This window comes from Sinocyclocheilus grahami, unplaced genomic scaffold (assembly GCF_001515645.1).
Source record: "Sinocyclocheilus grahami isolate Dianchi unplaced genomic scaffold, SAMN03320097.WGS_v1.1 scaffold410.1, whole genome shotgun sequence".
Taxonomy (NCBI): Eukaryota; Metazoa; Chordata; class Actinopteri; order Cypriniformes; family Cyprinidae; genus Sinocyclocheilus; species Sinocyclocheilus grahami.
The window spans coordinates 1542101-1563650 of NW_015505589.1; the positions used below are offsets into that span (position 1 = coordinate 1542101).

Sequence of the window (21550 nt, forward strand, 5' to 3'; positions counted from 1 at the left end):
ACCCCCCCCCCCCTTCATTTTTCACTTGACCATAAACGTAAGCAAAACATATTTCAGTTTGCACTAACTGCCTGTGCTTTTCTTTATTTTGATATTTGACATCTGAACATCAACATTTATGAGATTTATTCCAACTGAGTAGGTTTAAGGTGGATTGATGAGTGGCTTAGTTGGATTTTAGGTGTAAAATGTTTTTGTTGTTGTTTTATTTTGGACAAACTTACATTTTTAGAAATGATTATTATTTAATTAATACTTCAATTAATAAAAACACTCATTATATCTCATAATTGAATAGAATGATTGTCTTATCACTATAAGATCACTATAAAATTTTCACCCTGAGGGTGAGTACATTTATAGCAAATTTTCATTTTTTGTGTGTGAACTATTCCTTTAAACGCTGCACCAATTTTGATTGATTGATTAATTCCAGATTTTCCCCATGGCAAACTGACTATTAAATTTGTTACAGTTTAGCACTTAATGCACATTGCTTTTGCTTTGGGGCATTAATCCCTCTTCCTTCATGCAAGTGCACACTTTTTCTCCTTTGCACAAATATGCATAAACATCCTTTTCTGAAGTTGTCAAAATGCTGTCCATGCTACACACATACACACCCGTGTGTGCTGACTCAGCACAAGGATTTTTCTGTACCACTGCTTTAGTATGCTGCCACAGTCGCAAAGACCAACACTTTACAAATATCTCAGTGAGGACACTGCTTTATAACACACATCATCTTTCTAGTAGAGATCCATTCAACAAACCCCCAAAATAATAGCTTGCACTGCCACTTTCTGTAATAAAAGAATTTCCAATATAGCGAGAAATGAACAGCACTTTGATTCATGAAACTGTGTTCCACTCAGTAATGATCCAATGTAGAGGCATACGAAAGTCAAAGAATCCCGACGTTTCACCACATACAGCTGAAAAGGTGAACAAGTAAATAAGGCAGAGGTGGCAGATACTCAATGTGCATATTATATCTGAATGAATCCACACATGATGTGGAACTCTATGGAAGCCAATTTCTGTCAATGAAAAAGGTAATTATGACTCACAATTCTGAGCAAATTCATATTTGCGAGATATAAATGGAATTGAGAGAATTCCAAAACTTTTTTTTTTGTCTCACAATTCCATGTTTATATTTCACAATTTTGACTTTTTAAAATTCAATTTGCAATTAAATTCATCCCCCAACATGGAAAATAAATAAATAAGGTAATTGTGACTTTTTATCTCAAAATTCGACATTTCAAGAAAAAAATACTGCTTGTGAGATAAAAACTCAGAATTGCGAGATATAAACTGCCACTTCTGAGAAAAGAAGTCAGAATTGTGAGATACTCAGACTTCAGACTTTTCTGTCTCACAATTCCAAGTTTATATCTCACAATTCTGACTTTTTAAAATGCAATTCACAAATTGCAATTCCCCCCCACCATGACAAATAAATAAATAAATAAGGTAATTTTGACTTTTTATCTCAAAATTCTGCCCTTTTCTCAAAATTGCAAGTAAATATCTTACAATTCTGACTTTTCTAATCAGATTTGCGCATATTTCGTATTTGAGAAATATATTTCTTATCTTACACTTCTGACTTTTTTCTCAACATTTCGAGAAAAAATACTGGATTGTAAGATATACACTCTGAATTGCAAGGGGAAAAAGTCTGATTTTTTTAGATAAAAAGTCATATACCTTTTTATTTATTTATTTATTTATTATCCCACAGCAAGCTTCCATTGTAACAGTGATCTAGCAAAATCACAAAAATTAAACTGATGAATAATATAAAATACTGATAATATAAAATACTTTATAATATTGGATTACTATCATTTTTTCTAAATGTGTAAAAGTTAAAGGTTTGCAATGAAAACAATAGCAAACTACCTGAAAACATGCATGACCTCAGAACTCCTCCTCAAACATGAAACATAATTGGTGCTCTTCTCAGTCACATGTGAATTCACATTTTGGAGATGCCAGTGAGTGGGAAGCCCATAAAGAGATGATAAAGATGACTCATAACAGCAATTCCAGAGGCACCAGTGAAATGACAATATCACAGCCCCTCAACACCTATTAAAGAGAAGAATGTCAACATCATTTAGTAACCTTCCAATAAAGCACTTTCATTTTGTGTAGCCATGAAGCACATTATCTGCTCATGAAATTGCCAGTATTTTTCATTGTTCTCTTCTGTTTTTCTTTTTGTCGGTCTGTCTGTCATTTTTGCTTCCCATACCTTATCTTTTTTCCCATACGAAAAGCTTTTGTTTGAGTACACACAGTAACTATGTAGTTCTCTGCTTGAGTTCTACTCAAGCTGAACACCGCAGCAGTGATTCTCTGTTTCCATGGTGTCCACTGTTCAAACATTATGTCCACAATGTCCGTCATGTTTGACTGGTATGGTAGACCACTGCTCCGCAGCATTCCTTGGCTATACGCCTCCAAAGGTCATGGAAATAATCAATGAAGTTGTGTTCACAGTCAATGGAGAAATGTAAGTTCTTCTGCTGAAGCTCATGATACTCTTTGAATCTCAAATCATGGTCCATCAGATCTTACACAAATATAAGGCATGTTAATTTCTATATTCAAATTTTTCAAAAATTGCAACTAGTAAAAAAGTAATGTTTAAAATGCATTTATTTCACCCTAAGTATAGTTCAAATATATTTACTAACATATCGCTCGAGACTTATTGATATAAAAATGATAATTAAACTTTATTTGGAGTACTACTTGTGCACAATGCACATTTCTTAATATTATGCCTAAAATGTGTTTTAATATTATTTTTATAAGGACCGTATGACCTCTGAATAATATCAGTCTTTAAATGCAAGATATTTAAAGTCTACCTGAAGTATACTTGCAATAGTTCCACTTTAGCACAATTAAATATACTTCAGTATATCTTTAATTAGACTTAAGAACTACTTCCACACAATTAAAGTGCATTAAGTACAAAGTTAGTTGTTCCAATTTAGCAGACTTTAAATATACCAGTTTAAATATACCAGACTAGAAAAACACAAAATAGGACACACAATTTTTTTATAATAATAATTAATTAATACTTGCATATTGTTGCTCTTTTGTTGGTTTTGATTGCTTCTATTAGGGCTGCTCGATTATGGCAAAAACCATAATCACGATTATTTTGGTCAATATTGTAATCACGATTATTTAACACGATTATGAGGGGGCCATATGAGCAAAACTTTATATGAGTGAGTTATTTAAAGATTGGGATGCATATCAAATATATATTTCCTGTAAATAAGGTTGCTATGACATCTACATTGTAGAGACCAGCGGAATTTCACAATTCTCAATACCACAGAGTATTAACTAGCCTATTAGTAACAAATAAACAAACAAACAAAAAGTCCTCAAAATTATTGAAAACCATTAAACTGTCAGTAATAAAAAAAGCAAAGGACAAATATAGAATAAAAAGATACAAATGAAACAAACTGTGCTTTAATGTTTTTTTATTTAATGCAAGTCTCAAGCAGTTAACAGCCTACTACAGAAATTAAAATAAAACAGCATCTTCACTGTAGGAATTAAACTTCCTTTGTTTTAATGAAAGCTAAAAAGTCCTTCTGTGGAGACCAGTGAGTGATTTTGAATTTGTCTTTTGTTGTTTGATTAATATTAAAGGGGTCATATGATGCTTTTTTAAAGATCATTATTTTGTGTATTTGGTGTACACAAGCCACGGTTAAGACAGATGTGTCTCTCTCTCTCTCTCTCTCTCTCTCTCTCTCTCTCTCGCTCACTCGCACACACACACACGATGCGCAAAACTGCGCATTTGACCAGTCAATAGCAAATACTTAAACTAATAACAAAACAGTAGCTGATTCAGAAGCGTCAGATTGTCATAGCAAAGTCAGAATTACCTCCTCTCCTAGGTTCACGAAATGGTCGTCCATAAAATGCATTGCTGTTCTGTTGTAAGTCATCTTAAAGATTCATAAATGCATCTACTTTCGGAAGGCCAAATAAAGTGCTTTTGCTTTCTCCTAGAAACACACAGCGTCTCCCTGACATGCTGCTTCAACACTAACTGCGGTTACTGAAACCACGCCTTCTTTCTTTGCGTGCACATTTGGGCGGCATTATGCAAATATTTCCACATAGTGAGGTAGATATGTTTTAGGGGGGCGTGGCAGAGTCTTAACTTTGATAAAGAATATCTCTTTGTTTTGAGACTTTAGTCTTTGCAACTTCAGGGATCTTATCTATTCACAATCAGCTCCAAAACTTGAAATCGCAACATATGACCCCTTTAAGCACATAGTCACAGCAAGTATGTTGCTGTCACTTTAAGAGCCGCACGGATCCAATTTACTGTTACACGCGTATTGTCATTCTCAACTCTTTACTTCATTGATTACATGACCGACGAAGGTATACATGAATAATCACTAAGCGCCGCATTTTAACACATTTGTGCGTGTATTTAACCGTTTAGGCGCACACCTTGAGCTAAAAGATGACTTCTATGTCCGTGTTCTTCTCCATCTCTGAGCGCATGTATCTTCCTGAGGAGCAGCGCAAGTTTTATCTCGATTATTGTATTTTCATAATCGTCGGAGGCCAAAATCGAAATCAAAACTGTTTTTCGATTAATTGCACAGCCCTAGCTTTTATTGTCATCATTTGTAAGTCACTTTGGATAAAAGTGTCTGCTAAATTACTAAATGTAAATGTAAAATTTCACTATAGCCATCTCAGACATTTGGACCACACTATATGATTTAAAGTAGAATTAACGTAGATTACGACTTTCAGGGGGGCTTGTGATCAGTAGCACAAGCACAATATACAATAGTTTGAACTTCAAAAGGCAGTACCTGGGCAGCACATCGGTCTGGCTGCGTTGGAATTTCTCCAGTCTTCCTCTGCAACCTTAATGAAAGAGTAGATACAGTGTACATTGGGTCCTTGAGGTATTAAAGTTTTCAGTGGATTTGTTAATGTTGAAATGTATTAGTAGACACATTGGACACAGCTGACTGTGCACTGGGAAATTTGCACAGCAATACATTTTCCATTGTATTGCTTTAAGTCTTGCTTAAAGTCTCAGTTCAGTGATGCATTAGGTTTTCTCAGTTGCACAAAGGCAAGAAAATGTTGCGGTTATTATTACACATTGATTGACTCTGGTAATTACTTGGCATGGTTGTCTAAAATCCCAAAAGCGTTTACAGAAGAACAGCAAGTAAAGCCAATTGATTTGGTAATGTCAAGTGTAACATTCATGAATCAAAGTTGGGACAGTCCCTCTTTATCATGCTGTGGCTTAATGATAATAATCTGTTTTATAATTATCTGTCACAGTAATTTCATGCTCATTAAAAAAGAAAATAATAATACTAATACAAATTTAATCATGCTTAACATTTACTCACCCTCAGGCCATCCAAGATGTAGATGAGTTTGTTTCTTCATTAGAACAGATTTGGAGAAATGTAGCATTACATCACTTGCTCATCAGTGGATCCTCTGCAGTGAATGGGTGCCGTCAGAATGAGAGTCCAAACAGCTGATAAAAACATCACAATAATCCACAAGTAATCCAAAAGACTCCAGTCCATCAGTTAACAACTTTTGAATTGAAAAGCTGCTTTATTGTACGTAACAAATCCATTAAGATTTTTAAACTGAAGTTGTTAACTTTAACTTCAAATATTCCTTCCTGCCAAAATATGAGTCCTCTATCCATAATATTGCTTTCTCGGTCATACTTTATTTTAAGGTCCAGTTCTCACTATTAACAAACCATTAACTATGCTTTTTGCCTAATTTGCTGCTTATTAATAGTTAGTAAGGTTGTTGTTGTTAAGTTTAGGTATTGGATAGGATTAGGGATGTAGAATATGGTCATGCAAAATATGTGCTTTATAAGTACTAATAAACAGCATTGGTCCCTAAACTAAAGTGTTATCCACTGAAAAAAAATGTCTCATTTGACTCAAGAGAGAAATATGTACAGATATTACAAGTGAAAACAGTCCAAAACAGTTCCAAACCAATAGGTTGGTGGATTTTGTTGCGAGGGGACAATAGACTGGACTTTTTACCGAAGGAAGCGTTATTATGGATCATGAAAGCATTATTATGGATATTTGGCCAGAAGCTATGGTTTAGCTATGGTTAACAGTTTAATGATGGATTTGTTTTTTACAAACACGTACATTTTACTTCATAAGATGTTACTTGTGGATTATTGTGATGTTTTTATCATCTGTTTGAACTCTCATTCTGGTGGCACCCATTCAACGCAGAGCATCAATTGGTGAGCAAGTGACGTAATGCTAAATTTCTCTAAATTTGTTTCAATGAAGAAACAAACTCATCTACATCTTTGATGGCCTGAATTTTCATTTTTGGGTGAACTATTCTATTAATCATGAGTCGCCATGAATACAACATGTATTTTAAAATACTTTTCTGAAATTTAAATGTAATCAACTTTTTCCTTTTTATTCTTGTGCAAAAAGGTCTAATTAAGTATTACGTTCATTCTGGGCCAATAACACAGCAATTAGCCACTCTTGTCCACCTCCACACGAGTAGCAGGGCAGGAGCATTGTCTTACTTGTATCACTTGGATGCCTTTGCATGCACACACTCATTACTTAATGTACCAGCACTGAGGGAAATGTGATCATTTGCAAACCTTTCATTTGGGCTCTTGGTAATTATACACTATCTTCTGACTGCAGTGTGGACACTTAGTGATGTGTGAATCACCATATGGTTTCACCAAGTGTTAAGTCATCACAACAGATGCTGAACACGTTGTCATCCCTCCCTCAGGTTTGGAACTGTGATATTTGTTTGCGTTGTCTCTTAACGTAGCGCCTCAATTACGCATCTTGTGGAATCTGGCTCTTGCAGATGTCTCAGTGAAACTTGTGAAAGACAAGTCAGTGATTTTGGCTTGCCTGTGTTTGTGAACGTATTAGAATTTGATTAATTAGCTGGTGTCATTCATGTCTTTAGCCTGCTTGCTGGGAAAGAGATGTTGTGGGGAGCAGGAAGTATGCTACAAAAATGGCTTTAGTTTATTGACAGAAGGCAAGTCGCTCACAGGCTGGGATGTTGCTGACTGAAGACTGGAGATTCAGAAGAAATTCTACACTGCAGTTGTCATTCTTCACACATGGAGAACTTCAGATGACCCTCACCATAAAAACAAACCAACACACCATTCATATCAAACATTCATGACTCTGTCATCTTCACAGTCACAAACAGAGTTCTAGTAGTTGACAGCTGCAGAGGGAGGTTTTCTTCTTGTCTTTTTCTCTTAAATGGGTGCATTGCTTTACTATATTTACAATAAAAGGGTTAAAAAAAAAATCAAAAAAAATGAAAAAAACTTTTACGTTTTTTTTTTTTTTTTTTTTAAGAAGATAAAACAAATATTTTTCTTTCATTTATGGTAAAAGTATCATTCAAATGTTCAACCTTGTTACTTATTCCATTCTGGTGTATTTGTTTAATGTTTTCATTTTAACAATTTGTCTATTTATTTTTTAAATGTTTATTTGGATTTCAAATGGTCCCAAATTTCGGTAAAAGCACTGAAAAAAGTATCATATAAGATAGTTAGAAAACAATCTTATTTTATTCTGATTGAAATTCTGAAGTTCATTATGATAATTTCTAAAGGTTAAGAAACAGTAAAAATCATTAATTCATTCTTTATTTCTTTCATTCTTTCTCCTACCACCATGTACAAAGATTATTAGAGTATGTTTTGCAATATTTTTTTCAGTCTACTTTTTTTCTAAATTTTTCATTTAGTACAGTGAGTTACTTGCTGTTTCTTTTTAATTAACTTTAATTAACTAGTGAAACTTACTAGCTATTTGTGTGAAAATGGTTCTATTTTTTTTTCTGTGTACATTATATGGCTCTCTCTGTTCCACATCTTGCTGCATGAACCCTTTCCTAATCCCTCTCACTCTCGTTGCATTTAATTTCCCGTCTGTTCCGAGCTGTCTCTACTTCCAGCTTCCCGTCCATCTATTTTTCTTCATCCCAGTTTTTGTTCTCATCTCTCTCTGTCAAGCCTCTCATCTCTCCAGATGTCTCTTTAGTTATTTTTCTCTTTGAGTCCTATCTCACACAATGGTCACCCAGGGTCTTTTTTGCCTCGCCCAGAATTTCCTCATCCAGCCTTTCTGATTAAGACACACACTTTCCAGATCCACCCTCCCTGCTCCTGTTGTCCGCAACAGTGTCAGCCATTTTTTAATTATATAATGTTATGGCACATCTACACAGCATAAATATTCATGGGTGACTTTTCTTGTGCGAGTGCATGGGAGAATCAGGCTTCTTGTAAATTATGTTCACAGCAATCTGTGCAGCTTTGGCACAAGTTCAGGCCCTCCAAGCTACTGTTCCAGTTTCCAGACTCACTGCTAAAAATGTAAACACGGAAATACTGAAAATGTAGATGTTTTGCCAACAACTTTGCCTTGTATCAGCCAACAATTTACTTCCGAAGAATTCAAATATGACAATCAGTCACACTGCTCCAAGCTGTGTTGCAAATATGCTCCTGCTTGAAAATTTTGACTTGGTCATTTATCCACTACCCTGGTCCTTTTTGCCTTACATTGTTACTTGGTGACAGTGACTTGTGGGTCAGTAAAAATGTGAGTGTACTTAATCATTATTTAATTTAAAAAAGTATATTAAATTATTTCAAAACTATCATTATGTTTTTTGGGATGAGGGTTGAACCACATGACATTTTACAACCGGAACTATCATTGTGTTATCAAATTATCTGATTTATTAAGAGCTTAACCTTGACACCCAGTCATGAGGGTCTGCAGGGGTCCTCTCTATTACATAATTTCCTGTTTTATGGTTTTTATTCATGTTTCTGCATGTTGGTCGCACCACATGACTTTTCATGGTTTTTATTCATGTTTCTGCATGTTGGTCACACCACATGACTTTGATTTTATGGTTTTTATTCATGTTTTGCATATTGGTTGCACCATATGTCTTTGATGTTATGGCTTTTGCTCTTGTTTCTGCTTGGTCGCACCACATGACTGATATTGCAAAATAAAAGTTTTTGCAATATTAATGATAAACAGTCAAGTAATTTTAATAAGATACTGGGTAACACTTTACTTAAAGCCTTTATGTATAAGTATAACAGTAGTTTTAAGGCATTACTGCACTTTATAATGCATAGTACAATCTCATGAATAATTGTAACCACAGTTAATACATTATAACACATATGAGTTAATTTGATTCGATTTTAAATCAGAAATTTATAACATGCTCATCATAGCACTAATCACTAATTGAAGCTTATGATTATTTACATTACATTTTTTCCCCACATTCAGTCAATACATGATTTCCTTCAAATCTGTCAAAGAAAAATCTCCTTTTCCGTATTCTTTCCTTACTTTTTATGTTGTGCCTTGTTTTTAATATACATTGAAATGACAACAGAAAAAAAACCTTAGCTTTTCTCTTAGATAGCAAAGACACCACTGAGGCCGAGTGCTGTCCTAAAAGAGCTATCCTCAGTGGATTATGATACAGTTGTTAGACATGATGAGATGTGGTACGTGATGAGGCTGTGACTGAACACACTTTGTATTTCCTGTTTGATTGTCTATGCCAAAAAACAACCCCTCCTCTTCCCATCCATTCCCAGCCATGGTCCAGTTAATCCATTTTCAAATGTACTGTAATAGTTTGCTCACCCAATCACATGAACATTATAGAATTTCCATGGATAAGAATTTGGGTCAGGGGTAAGCCTGGAGGAGAAAGGACACACTGCAGAGCTGTCACATAAGACTCAAGACATTGCTGAAACAAAATGGTCAAACTGTGAAATGCTAAATGGTTTATCTCTTGTTTACAGAATCATACAGACATTTTAAAGACAGCTCTATGGGTTTTATGAGATATATGTGCGTAGGGGAATTGAATGTTATTTTTTGAATGGTATGTTTTAAGATTAGTGCAGTGGAAAGTCAGTTACAGAGAGGGTAATAAGGGACACTTCCAAAGAGGAAGTTTAACTTGTTGAACTTTTTGAACTTGTCTTCTCTACACTCAAAACATTGACAATTGGTCAATGAAGGACATGAGATAATCTTAACAAATCATAACATTTCTTAATGCTTCATACATTAAATATATATAACGCACTGTTATGATCTTTCAGTGACCTTTTCTGAAGGTTACAACATTAACCTAGTAAGTGCCGACAAGTGGATGCCTTTAGGAGCGAGTTAAGTCATTCAATCCATTTGTTAAAACAACAGGAATAAAACTAATGATGAGACGATTCTTAATAGCATACTAACATACTGCTATTGCTATTTCTGCTATATTAGACATAGTAAAAGAGTATGCTATTTTGAATTTAGATGCTGTCTTTGTAATTGAGTTAATTAATCATTCAATCAAAAGATTCATTCAAAAACGCTTATTTATTAAACTTCTGCTGTGGCTGCATTTGGAACTATTTTACGTGATTTAGCAAAAATAGACAATATTGTGTCTAATATGTCCTGCTGATCATTTGAAACCACATCCTTGCTTGTGTGATATTGCTTGTGTCATATTTATAGAGTGCAACTACATACTCTTTCCCATTGATTTTCTCATAAAGATAACAAAAGTCTTCCATAAAGAGTTATAAGCCACGAATCAAACCAATGAGCTACAAGGTAAATCACAAACTTTGAAGCAAATCATTTTTAGTTTAATTTTTTTAATTTTTAAAAAATCGGTCAAAAACATAAAGGTACACAACTGTGACATGAGTGAGTGACATGACATGTGGCCAAGTATGGTGACCCATACTCGGAATTAGTGCTCTGCATTTATCCCATCCAAAGTGCACACACACAGCAGTGAACACACACACCCGGAGCAGTGGGCAGCCATTTATGCTGCGGCGCCCAGGGAGCAGTTGGGAGTTCGGTGCCTTGCTCAAGGACACCTCAGTCGTGGTATTGAAGGTGGAAGAGAGCGCTGAACATTCACTCCCCCCACCTACAATCCCTGCCGGTACGAGACTCGAACCCACAACCTTTGGGTTACAAGTCCGACTCTCTAACCATTAGGCCACGACTTCCTGTGTGTACTTAAAGGGTTGCTTCACCCAAAAAAGTAAATTCTGTCATCATTTACTCACCCTGATGTTGTTCCTATAATGTATTTGTAATTTAAAAGTGGCTTTAGGGAAAGAACTACAATCCCATGATGCACTGCAAATGACATACAATATTTAAGTAGTTTGAGAGCATAGAGAGACTGACTCGATTGCGCAATTTACAATACTTCATGGAAGTCGGTATTAAATAGTTCTTTTGGTGCAATTTGCTTGTTTCAATTCCCTGATTGGTGGAGATTTCTTTGCAGCATCATGGGTAATGCAGCTTTTCACCAGAAATTGTGCTGTTAAACATGATTATTTGGTTGATTCTTATTCTGATTATAAGATAATAAACAGGTAAAAGACATTGTCCTTTAAATATTTGTCTCGCTTGAATTTCTTCATTCATCTTGCCTCAAAGCCACTTGCTAGCAACTGTTTTTATTTGTGGAAGCTTTGCATTTAGTGAGACAATAAAATATGTAATCTCTAATCAACATGTTGTGTCTAATTAATTACTTACATGGCAAATAGCCATATAATAAGCAAGACAATGTACATGCTAAATAAAAACCTTCAGGGTGATACAAGATCCCTCCTCTTTGGTTGGGTCCTGATCGTCAGCTGGATGTACATTATTCATTAGATACTGTATGAATTGTTAATTTTGAAGAGGATTAAAGTGTTTATTATTATTATTATACTACAAAGCTCTAAAAACTTTGGGAAGTTTTCTTATGCTTCATATCAGACATAAGATTCTGTTGCATGACCGTCAAGTTTATTGTTCCAAATACATATTTGTATTCAGAGACTAAATATAGCTTACTTACTTTATTTTGCAAATTGAGAGTGGGCTTTGGATGCAAAGACGTATTTGCATGTCCTCTACCCCACACTGCCAGCCTCTTACTCTACCACTAATTAGATTCAGTTGTTTAAAAAGTAGGTGTCAAATTTTCCCAAACTTTTCAGTTCCTGCATTCAGGACTCTGTGTCTGAAGTGTTTCTGAATTTTGCCAACAACTTTTTTAACTGAAAAATGTACATAGCAGACAGCCTGAAGCATTGGGAAAAATATAAATTTATCTGGAATGACGTTTCCATATTTGTGGATGAATGAGTTCAATTTCATTGCGAGTCAAAGTAAAGCAATCAAGAGTTTGAGGCTCTGCCAGAGCATGACCTTACAGGTAGATGTTTAAGGAAAAGGATAGGCTACTAATTCATACAAAATTATTTACACGCTTCACATGGAGTCTTCATTAATTATTAAATGCAGCATCTTCCTACAATTACCAGAAATGAATCTCCTTCCCTGTTTGAGTTCAGAGCCTCTTATCTTGTAAAATACACATAATATGAACACTTTTTTTTCTATTCCACTATTTTTAAAGTGCTGTCTTGATAAAAAAAGAGGAAATTAACATCAAAGAAGCTGAACCTGCATTTTAAGTATTAAACTCAGTCCAGTATTAATCACTCAATCCCATGCATGCACTGTGTTCAGAAACATCACCATTCCTAATGCAATCATGCCTGTGAATATACATATTTTAAAGGATTGGATGGTGTCAAATTGACCTTAAGGGAGACTGAGAGTTTATCCAACCATATCAACATACATCTGTCTAAGCACCAATTATTCCCGTTATCTAATACATCAAAACATCTGCCCTTATGAATACAAATTTCCTCTCTATATATCTATAGTTGATACTAGTATATTTGCATTAAAATCTGTAAAAATCATACAAATGAATAAGGAAAGTGAGGTTACTCTTGTCCATTCCATATGAAAACAATGATCTGTTGACAATTTTGTTCTAGAGTTGTTTTGGAGAAGGAATTTTTAATGCCTGGTTTTCATAAAGCCTTGCCATTAGTAAAACCTCATTTTCTTTGCATAATTTTCAATGTGTCCCAATGACGTGTGTCGAGATAAAATCTGTTCATCTGCACTAAAAGCTCTATAGTTGTTCTCTGACAGCAATGAGTCAGTTGGCACACACAGCTCAGCGGTTTTATTTTTCAAGAGCAGCGAAAAACCAACAGCATTACACTGACGAAAGAGGAGTCCAGGAGGCAAAATGGATACAGTTACCAGGATCCCGTCAATTGCAAAGCTTTTGAGAATGCAGCCCAAATGCAATGTCCTGACACACACAAAAAATCTTACAAAAAAAAAGTACAGTAGAAGGATTTTTAATCATGTTGTAGCTAAAACTGAACTCCTTGTGTCTGTTTTCAAAAAAAAAAAAAGTGAAAATATATGGGGGGGGGGGGGGGGCAATAGGAAATAGCAGGATAAATAAATACAAAATCATTCACATAATAATAATTTACAGCTCTCATCTTAGATTTGACTCATTTCCTAATTGTCTCAAAATGATTATTTTGAAATCAACTCTGGTTTAAGAAGATATTAAATGAGTTTAGCAGCAAAACATGTAAAAGCATTGGCACGAGAAGTAGCTGAATCATAAGCACTGGCAGATATGGCGAACCAGCCACATTTATCAAGCACGTACATACTGTATATAGTTGAACTGGTGCCAGTGGAATCAGGGGAGGGATGTGAACTCACACACGCAAAGAAACCTCCACACAACAGCATTCGCACACCCTCTCGCACACAGCATCCACTTCCAAACATACATTGCGGTCAGACACAACACATACCCATTCGCAACATTTGCTCGGCACACACACACGGGGATCATTAGCAAAAAGACAATGACCAAAGAAATCGAAAGCATCACTGCTATCAGCCCTTAGTCCCAAAGTATCACCCTGCTGAATGCTCAGACATTTAGGGTGCAGTAGATCAGTGTACACCAACAAATGATTATTTGTTCTTTTATACAAAGCAAAGTGCTGAACCAAGTCAGAAAGAGCACCTCCAGTGAAATCAGGAGGTTTGTGTCATCTGATACAGTCACCAAAGTCTAAAGTCATTTTGGATGACGCAAAGAGTCTTATCGTATTAAAAATGAAAATGACTTTTGATATGAATACATATCTTAAGTTCCCATAAGAAACATTTTGTTATCTAAAAGCCTGCTGGCAACCAGTCCAAGATGCAAAGAGACAGAAAGGCTTCCATCCATGACAGGTGTTCTGTATTCACAGAGGCTTTCTGCATCACAGCACGGCAGAAAATCTCCCCAGTGGTCCTAACTAGAAGCCTTAATGTTCGATCGGAGAAACTTGCGTCAGCTTGTTTCATACACATTGCCCCTGGTAAGGATTTCCACAGGACTATTTCATGTCTTTGTTCCTCAAAAGTAATGCTGTGTAGGCATTGGTAGACCAATCAGCATGGAAAAATTGTACGCAAAGATTCTGAATGGTGTACCTCTGAATTCCTTAGAGAAATCCATGTTTGCAGTATCTCCAAGGCCTGGTGCTCTTAGAAAGGTGAGATAACAGAAAAAAAATACAATAACCTTTGTAACTGACCTCCATGTCGCTTGTCCTTGCAGGTGTGCGGTGGTCCCAGTAAGTTCTTTTGTGTTCAGCCTTGATTTGTCAAAGTCTGTGAATATTTTTGGATTAGCCCCATTTTATAACACAAATACCAAGAATCCAATGCCTGAGGCGGTAACCTGGAGTCATTTGAGTAGCATGGTGTCCTCAGCTCACTGGGCAGCACAAAAAGCCCTTCGTTTACATTGCAACAGCACCGTTATTGTGCTTCTTTTAGTCTGTGTTCTGAATAACCGCATATTTCTTGTCTGAGGAGATGATCCACCTCAGGAGCTTCAGAAGAATGTGCCTTTGGTGTTCTTGCAGAGAATCTTTTTGAAGGCTCTGCGGAAGTCTTTGTTGAAGATGGTGTAGATGACCGGGTTGAGGCAGCTGTTGCAGTAGCCGATCCAGAAGAAGAACTTAAAGAGCGGCTCTGGCAGGGTGCACGTCTCCGGGCACACAGCTTGTAGGCTGTACGAGAAGAAGAAAGGGAACCAGCAGATGACAAAGACGCCAATTACCACCGCCAGCACAAAGGTGAAGCGCTTCTCTCGGTTCACCATTGCTTTGCGCCGTGCGGAGTTGGGCGTTCCTTCCTGCTTCATCTTCCGGGTCACTAGCTTGGCACCTTTGGCGGTGGCAATCGTGTCTCTGTATTTCTGGATGGTGGCGGGAGAATGGATGCCACTGGGTGTCACGCCTGGGGTGCAAGGGACCTCTAACCCCCTCCCACCTTGCTCGGTGTCTGAGTCAGAGCTCATGCTCTCTCCGTTATTATTGTCAGGCTGTTTCATAGTCTTCTTCGCCTTTTTCCCCTCTTTATTAGGTTTATTAGGAGCCATTTCGGATGAATTCGAAGGAGACGGGGAAGGGCACGGCGTGGTTGGTGTCAGGGTTGTCGAAAGGGGTTGCAGATGTTTGTTGGAGATTGGGGGGCTCGCTGCTTGCTGGGCGGACTCCACTTTGGACACGGCCAGAGTCGGAGGCCTGGGTTTTTTCTGCAAGGTAGAGGGCGTTTCATCTCCTCTTCTGTTTTGTATACCCTCCGTGTGGGCCTTGTGCTGAGGGGTTGCGGCATTGGCTGGGACCTCTTTGCGGGGCTCCCCTGGTGGACATCTCGTGCGCTGCTTGGCGATCTGGTAGATCCGCATGTAAACTAAGATCATAATCAGACAAGGAGCAAAGAAGGAACCGATAGTAGAGTACAGGATGTACCAGCGCTCATCGTTGAGCTGACACTGTGGCAGCCCACCTGAATCGGCGCCACCTTTGTTCTTGTTCATGGAGAGTAGCGGTGGGAAGGAGATGACTGCTGAGATCAGCCACACTAACAAAATGGCACATTTGATGCGTTTGGGCGTCCGCTGTGCGCCGTACGTGACGGCGCGTGAGATAGACATGTAGCGGTCTAGACTGATGGCGCACAGGTGTACTATAGAGGAAGTGCAGAACAACACATCCAGTGCCAGGTAAATCTCACACCATACAGAGCGGAAATACCAGTAGCCCATCAGTTCATTGGCCAGTGAAAATGGGATGATGAGGGTGGCCACCAAAATGTCCGCGGCTGCAAGGGAGACCAAAAAGAGATTCTGGGGTCCTCTAAGCGAGCGGCTGGTTAAAACAGCGATGATGACCAGAATATTGCCAACAATTGTAAAAATAATCATCAACGTGATGGCTGTTGCAAAGGCTGCTGTGGCTTCTTGAGTGTACGGAGTGAGTTTTATCATGCTCTGGTTGCAAGTCGGTGAAGACGTGACTCCGGTGCCGTTAATGTTGCGGCCATGCAGACCCGTGCCGGTAGAGCATGAGCTTGCCATGACTGCCAAAGCGCGGCAACTGAGGGTGCACGTGGACTAATCGTCTCTATTAGTAATCCGAATGTGGCCAGAATCAATTGAATAATCTCGTTTAGCTGCTTTTTTCGCTTCTAAGAACTTAGTCAGATATGTTTGGTTGAAATTAAATAAACGATCTTACGTATAAACGAATGAATACATCGTTTACTGAGCTAAAGATTATGTCAGCCATTGTTGTCACATCTCGTCGAGTGTTGGTAGATTATTACTTTGCGTCAAATTTGGAATAAACTTCATCTGGATTATGGAATAGCTATGGAAACGTACAACTTGATTTAAAAGGCAGGCATCAAATAAATCAGATCTCGGGTAGATTACATTTAATTCATTATCATTTACGATTCTGATAAAATAGAATTTACAGCTCTGTCAATAAATCTTTTTTTTTTTATAGACGACAGAGAATGTGAGGGGGGAAGCTAAAACAAAAACGCCCAGAACCAATGCAAAAATACAAGCTTTGGTGCCACAGATCGATCAATTTCCAATATGAAAAAAGCAGCGCGATATTGTGCTTCTATAAATGATTAGAGTAACAATTATTCAGTTTTAACATTTTACATATTCTGAAGTTCAAATCAGGAATAAAAACGTTATAAATTCTCTAACAAGTGCTTACAAAACAAATATATTGGAATGCTTAAATCTAGGCTACCCAGATGCACAAGCCTCCACGGAGCGTAAGGCTTTAAATATAAATCTCCAGAGAGCACGCAGCAGAGCGCGGCGATGTGCCAGTTTCCCCTCACAGTTTTCACAAGTTTGCAAAAAGAATTTAAGCGCAGCAACTACCCTGATAAATGATGGAGTCTGATGTAGCTGTGTCGTTGTTACATTCCTGAGTGAAGAAAGTCGGCTTAGTAAAGAATCAGAGGCACGCCGAAATGTTTCGAATATGTCCAAGCACTAAAAAAAAGTATAATGTCTGAAAACAGTTTGTCGTCCGTCTCCCTCCGTGTTTCCCCCGTTTTAGTCACAGCATCTCAATCAGCGATTTCAACGCCTCCTACGTGCCTCGCGCATTACCTCAGAGACAGTTTGAAGGATCGGTGCGCCTTGCGCGAGCCGCTCTGGCTTCATCTCTACGCAGCGGTTCTCCTCTGTACCCCAGTATAAGTGATGTCAGGACGGGCGTCATGAGGCCAACTCTTCCCACCCACTTAAAAGCCTGACCTATCCTAACACTCTCTTGACAAACAAACAAAAAATACAGGCGTGTAGTGGATGCAATTCAGATAATACGTTTTGGAGAAGTCAACAATCCAAACAACTTGTATCCAAACGGAGAAAGGTAACGATTTTGAATAATGATATTTACACAATGAAGAGTGCAGGATTCATTTGACTATATGTTCGTTTGAGAAGTTTACTTTATAGGCATATGACCTCCTCAAACTGTATTGTAAAGCACCAAGTATGAAAAATGAAAGGTCGGTGTGTTTTTTTTTTAGTTAATGGTGCGTAACTGTTCAGAACTACATTTGATCGTGTTGCTGATTACCTCCAACCCAACAAAAAAGCAACAAATTAAAAAGCAAATAAACTGTAAGAGCAACAGAGACCTGTTTGAAACGTTTCAAACTTTAATGACAGACTGCGCTCTCGTGCGTAAAAGGACTCGTGACGGCCGAGCGCTTCCTCCGCACCGTATTCGCGCTTCACTTCATAAAGATCAAGTGGTTTAATGCTCTCTTCAGATGATAAAGTGCAACATATACCCAAACGCAATTTAGAAGCTCTTCAAGCGTATCCATTAGGATCGGCGGATTTCTATTTCCCGATCACCCGTATTACCGTCGTGATTTTAGCAAAGAACTCAGGACATTGTGTCAAAAGGGTCGAATGAGTCGCACCATTTCCAATATGCAAACAATATATTAAATAAATATTTGCACGAAGCAATATTTCGAACAGAGCTCTTTAGTGGAGTACAGGGTTTTACAGAAATATTTAACAGCTTTTAACATAGATAGATAGATAGATAGATAGATAGATAGATAGATAGATAGATAGATAGATAGATAGATGGATGGATGGATGGATGGATGGATGGCAGGGAAGAGATAGGTTGAGCGTTAATAAACCTGTGGTGAGGTCTGCCCTCTTATGGACAACAAAACACAAAACACAATATTTAACCATAATATTTTTTTTCTTCATTCAGCAATCATGTTTCTATTGAAACATTTTTGCATAACTCAAAACTGTGTTGAGCCTACTCTTATAGATCTTATTGATTGTAGCACCATATTTATTTTTTGACTAGAGGCTATGCGGTATGCGTTGAATGAATTTTGCTGTTGTTTAACAATATACCAATTGTTCAGCTGACTAAACGTCTACCCGAAAAAAAAATCAGTAGACAAAAACTGCAAACCCTACGTGCTCTAGGACGTTTATACGTTGCGCGCCACTGTAAAGACTGTATATCCCTCACAGCCTTGTTTTCATCCGTGTTAAATTCAGTATGCCGTCTAACCTGATTAATAAAGTCTATTGACTAAAATGTGTGATTAGATTACTAAATTTAAAATTTCGTTAAAATTTCCACTGCATGTCAGATTATTTTTTTCCATTGCATGCCTTTTAAGATCATGGCACTCTTGAGAATAAGCTTCTCTTTGGAGACTGCATTTCATTTACTCTGCGTCTAACCTGATTAATAAAGTCTATTGACTAAAATGTGTGATTAGATTACTAAATTTTAATGGTGTTAAAATTTCCACTGCATGTCAGATTATTTTTTTCCATTGCATGCCTTTTAAGATCATGGCACTCTTGAGAATAAGCTTCTCTTTGGAGACTGCATTTCATTTACTCTATTTTTTTCCCCAATAGCTTTCAAGAGGGTCATGATGTTCCTTCTGGAGAGAAGTCATTTTCTTCTTAGTAGTGATAGACTGAAATATTAGATTAGGCTGTTTAATTTGCTGACCCTTGTGAAAAAGAAGTGCACTTAATTGTATTGAATGTATAATTGCAGTGTTCTTCCAATCTTAAAAGTGCATTAAAACAATTGTACTTGCATATTATATAATATTAATAAAATAAAACCTGGAGAGAGAGTACTTAATGTCTTTATGTTTTTAATATATAAGTACACTTTTAGAAAGTGTGATAGACTGGGATATTACAGAGGGGCTGTTTAATTTGCCGACCCTTGTGAAAAAGAAGTGCACTAAATTGTATTGAATGTATAATTGCATTGTTCTTCAAATCTTAAATGTATATTAAAACAACTGTGCTTGCAAATTATATAATATTAATGAAATAAAACCTGGAGACAGAGTATTTAATATCGTTTTTCATATATACTGTAAGTACACTTTTAGAACGTTAACTTTAAAATACTGTCAAATTAAAAGTTTTACTTTAAAGTACATGAAATCATTATGTTTAAAGTATTATTTTGATGTGTTGACTCATACTAAAGTGTATTGTACATGATTATTAACAGTAGTGTATTTTAAATGTAGGCTACTAAATATATACAGTATTACTGTAAATGTATTTTAGATTTACTCAATTGCAACTTAATCATTACAAACAAACACACACACACACATACTTGTATTTGTGGTTTACGGGGACTCTCCACAGGCGTAATGGTTTTTATACTGTACAAACTGTATTTTCTATTGCCCTACACCTAAACCTACCCCTCACTGGCAATTTTTGAATTTAATAAAACGCCGTTTTGTATGTTTTTTAAGCCTTTTGTTTTACGGGGACACAGGAAGTGTCCTCATAAACCATATATACCAGTACACACAGACACACGCACACACACACACACATACTTGTATTTGTGGTTTACGGGGACTCTCCACAGGCGTAATGGTTTTTATACTGTACAAACTGTATTTTCTATTGCCCTACACCTAAACCTACCCCTCACTGGCAATTTTTGAATTTCATAAAACGCCGTTTTGTATGTTTTTTAAGCCTTTTGTTTTACGGGGACACAGGAAGTGTCCTCATAAACCATATATACCAGTACACACACACACGCACACACACACACACACACATCATTTGAAGCAACCTTGATTCTCAACAACAAAAACAAACCCACTGTGATGTTCCTGCTTTTATGAGCAAACCGATGGCATAAGAGTTCCCAAACAGAATTAACCCTGGACAACATGCAGCTTTTCCAAATTCATTTAGCTGACAAAGTGCATTGGAGCTGACAATTCCCCATTGCCTGTCGTAAGCATTATTTAAATTATTTGTTTATGTAGTCAAAGTAAAAAAGAGGCAGAAATTGCTGCTGTCAGAACAATAGTGTCAAATGAAATGTTTGTGTATGAGACAGTTAATGATTTCAGTCACCGTGTAGGAGCTTAACAGCCTAAATATTTACTGGGTAAAATGTAATTCAGAAATATCAAGAGGCCATCACTGGAACTCAATCAAAATGAAACATCACAGGATCTGCCTCACATGGGCAACCGCACTCTGTTTCACCCTAAGTGTTTAGAACTTCCATCAAAGTGTGGCAGAAAGCTAAACAAATCATGCCCATGCCCACACTCACAATGAAAGAGTTGTAGATGCTGATGGCTGTAGACAGCAATGACCTTCTGTGACACGATCACGAATCACCCTGCATGCTCCTTGATTGGTGATCTCTGATTTGCTGATGAATTCCACACAATGCTCCAAAGTTACAAAACAAACTCCTCTGTTTCTTGCTGTACTTCTTCATTGGTATTTGCTCACCTTCAACACATTAAATAATAATCATCATAATCATCATTATAAATCGTGTAAATTTGAGACCTGCTCATACTTATAGATTTTTAGACTAACACTGCCATTTTGTGGCCTCTTGTATTACTGCTTGGCAAGAAGAGTCAGCTTTTTTAATTATTATTTCGTCAGTAGATGGCGCTGTGGTAAAAGATTTCAGCTGCTTATATCACGTGTGGCCAATCCAAAAAAGCATTACATTTCCATTTTGATACATTTTGAACTGAGCAAGGGCAGATAGTAAATGTGTGCTAAA

The 21550-nt window shown here is 37.0% G+C and overlaps 1 protein-coding gene across 1 annotated transcript; it reads right to left on the minus strand.

Moving 5' to 3' along the window:
• Positions 1–13492: 13492 nt before the first annotated feature.
• On the minus strand, positions 13493–17590 carry adra2b (adrenoceptor alpha 2B). Its single transcript, XM_016232437.1, has one exon. The coding sequence runs from the start codon at positions 16498–16500 to the stop codon at positions 14971–14973; it is 1530 nt and encodes a 509-aa protein (XP_016087923.1). The 5' UTR covers positions 16501–17590; the 3' UTR covers positions 13493–14970.
• Positions 17591–21550: the final 3960 nt, after the last annotated feature.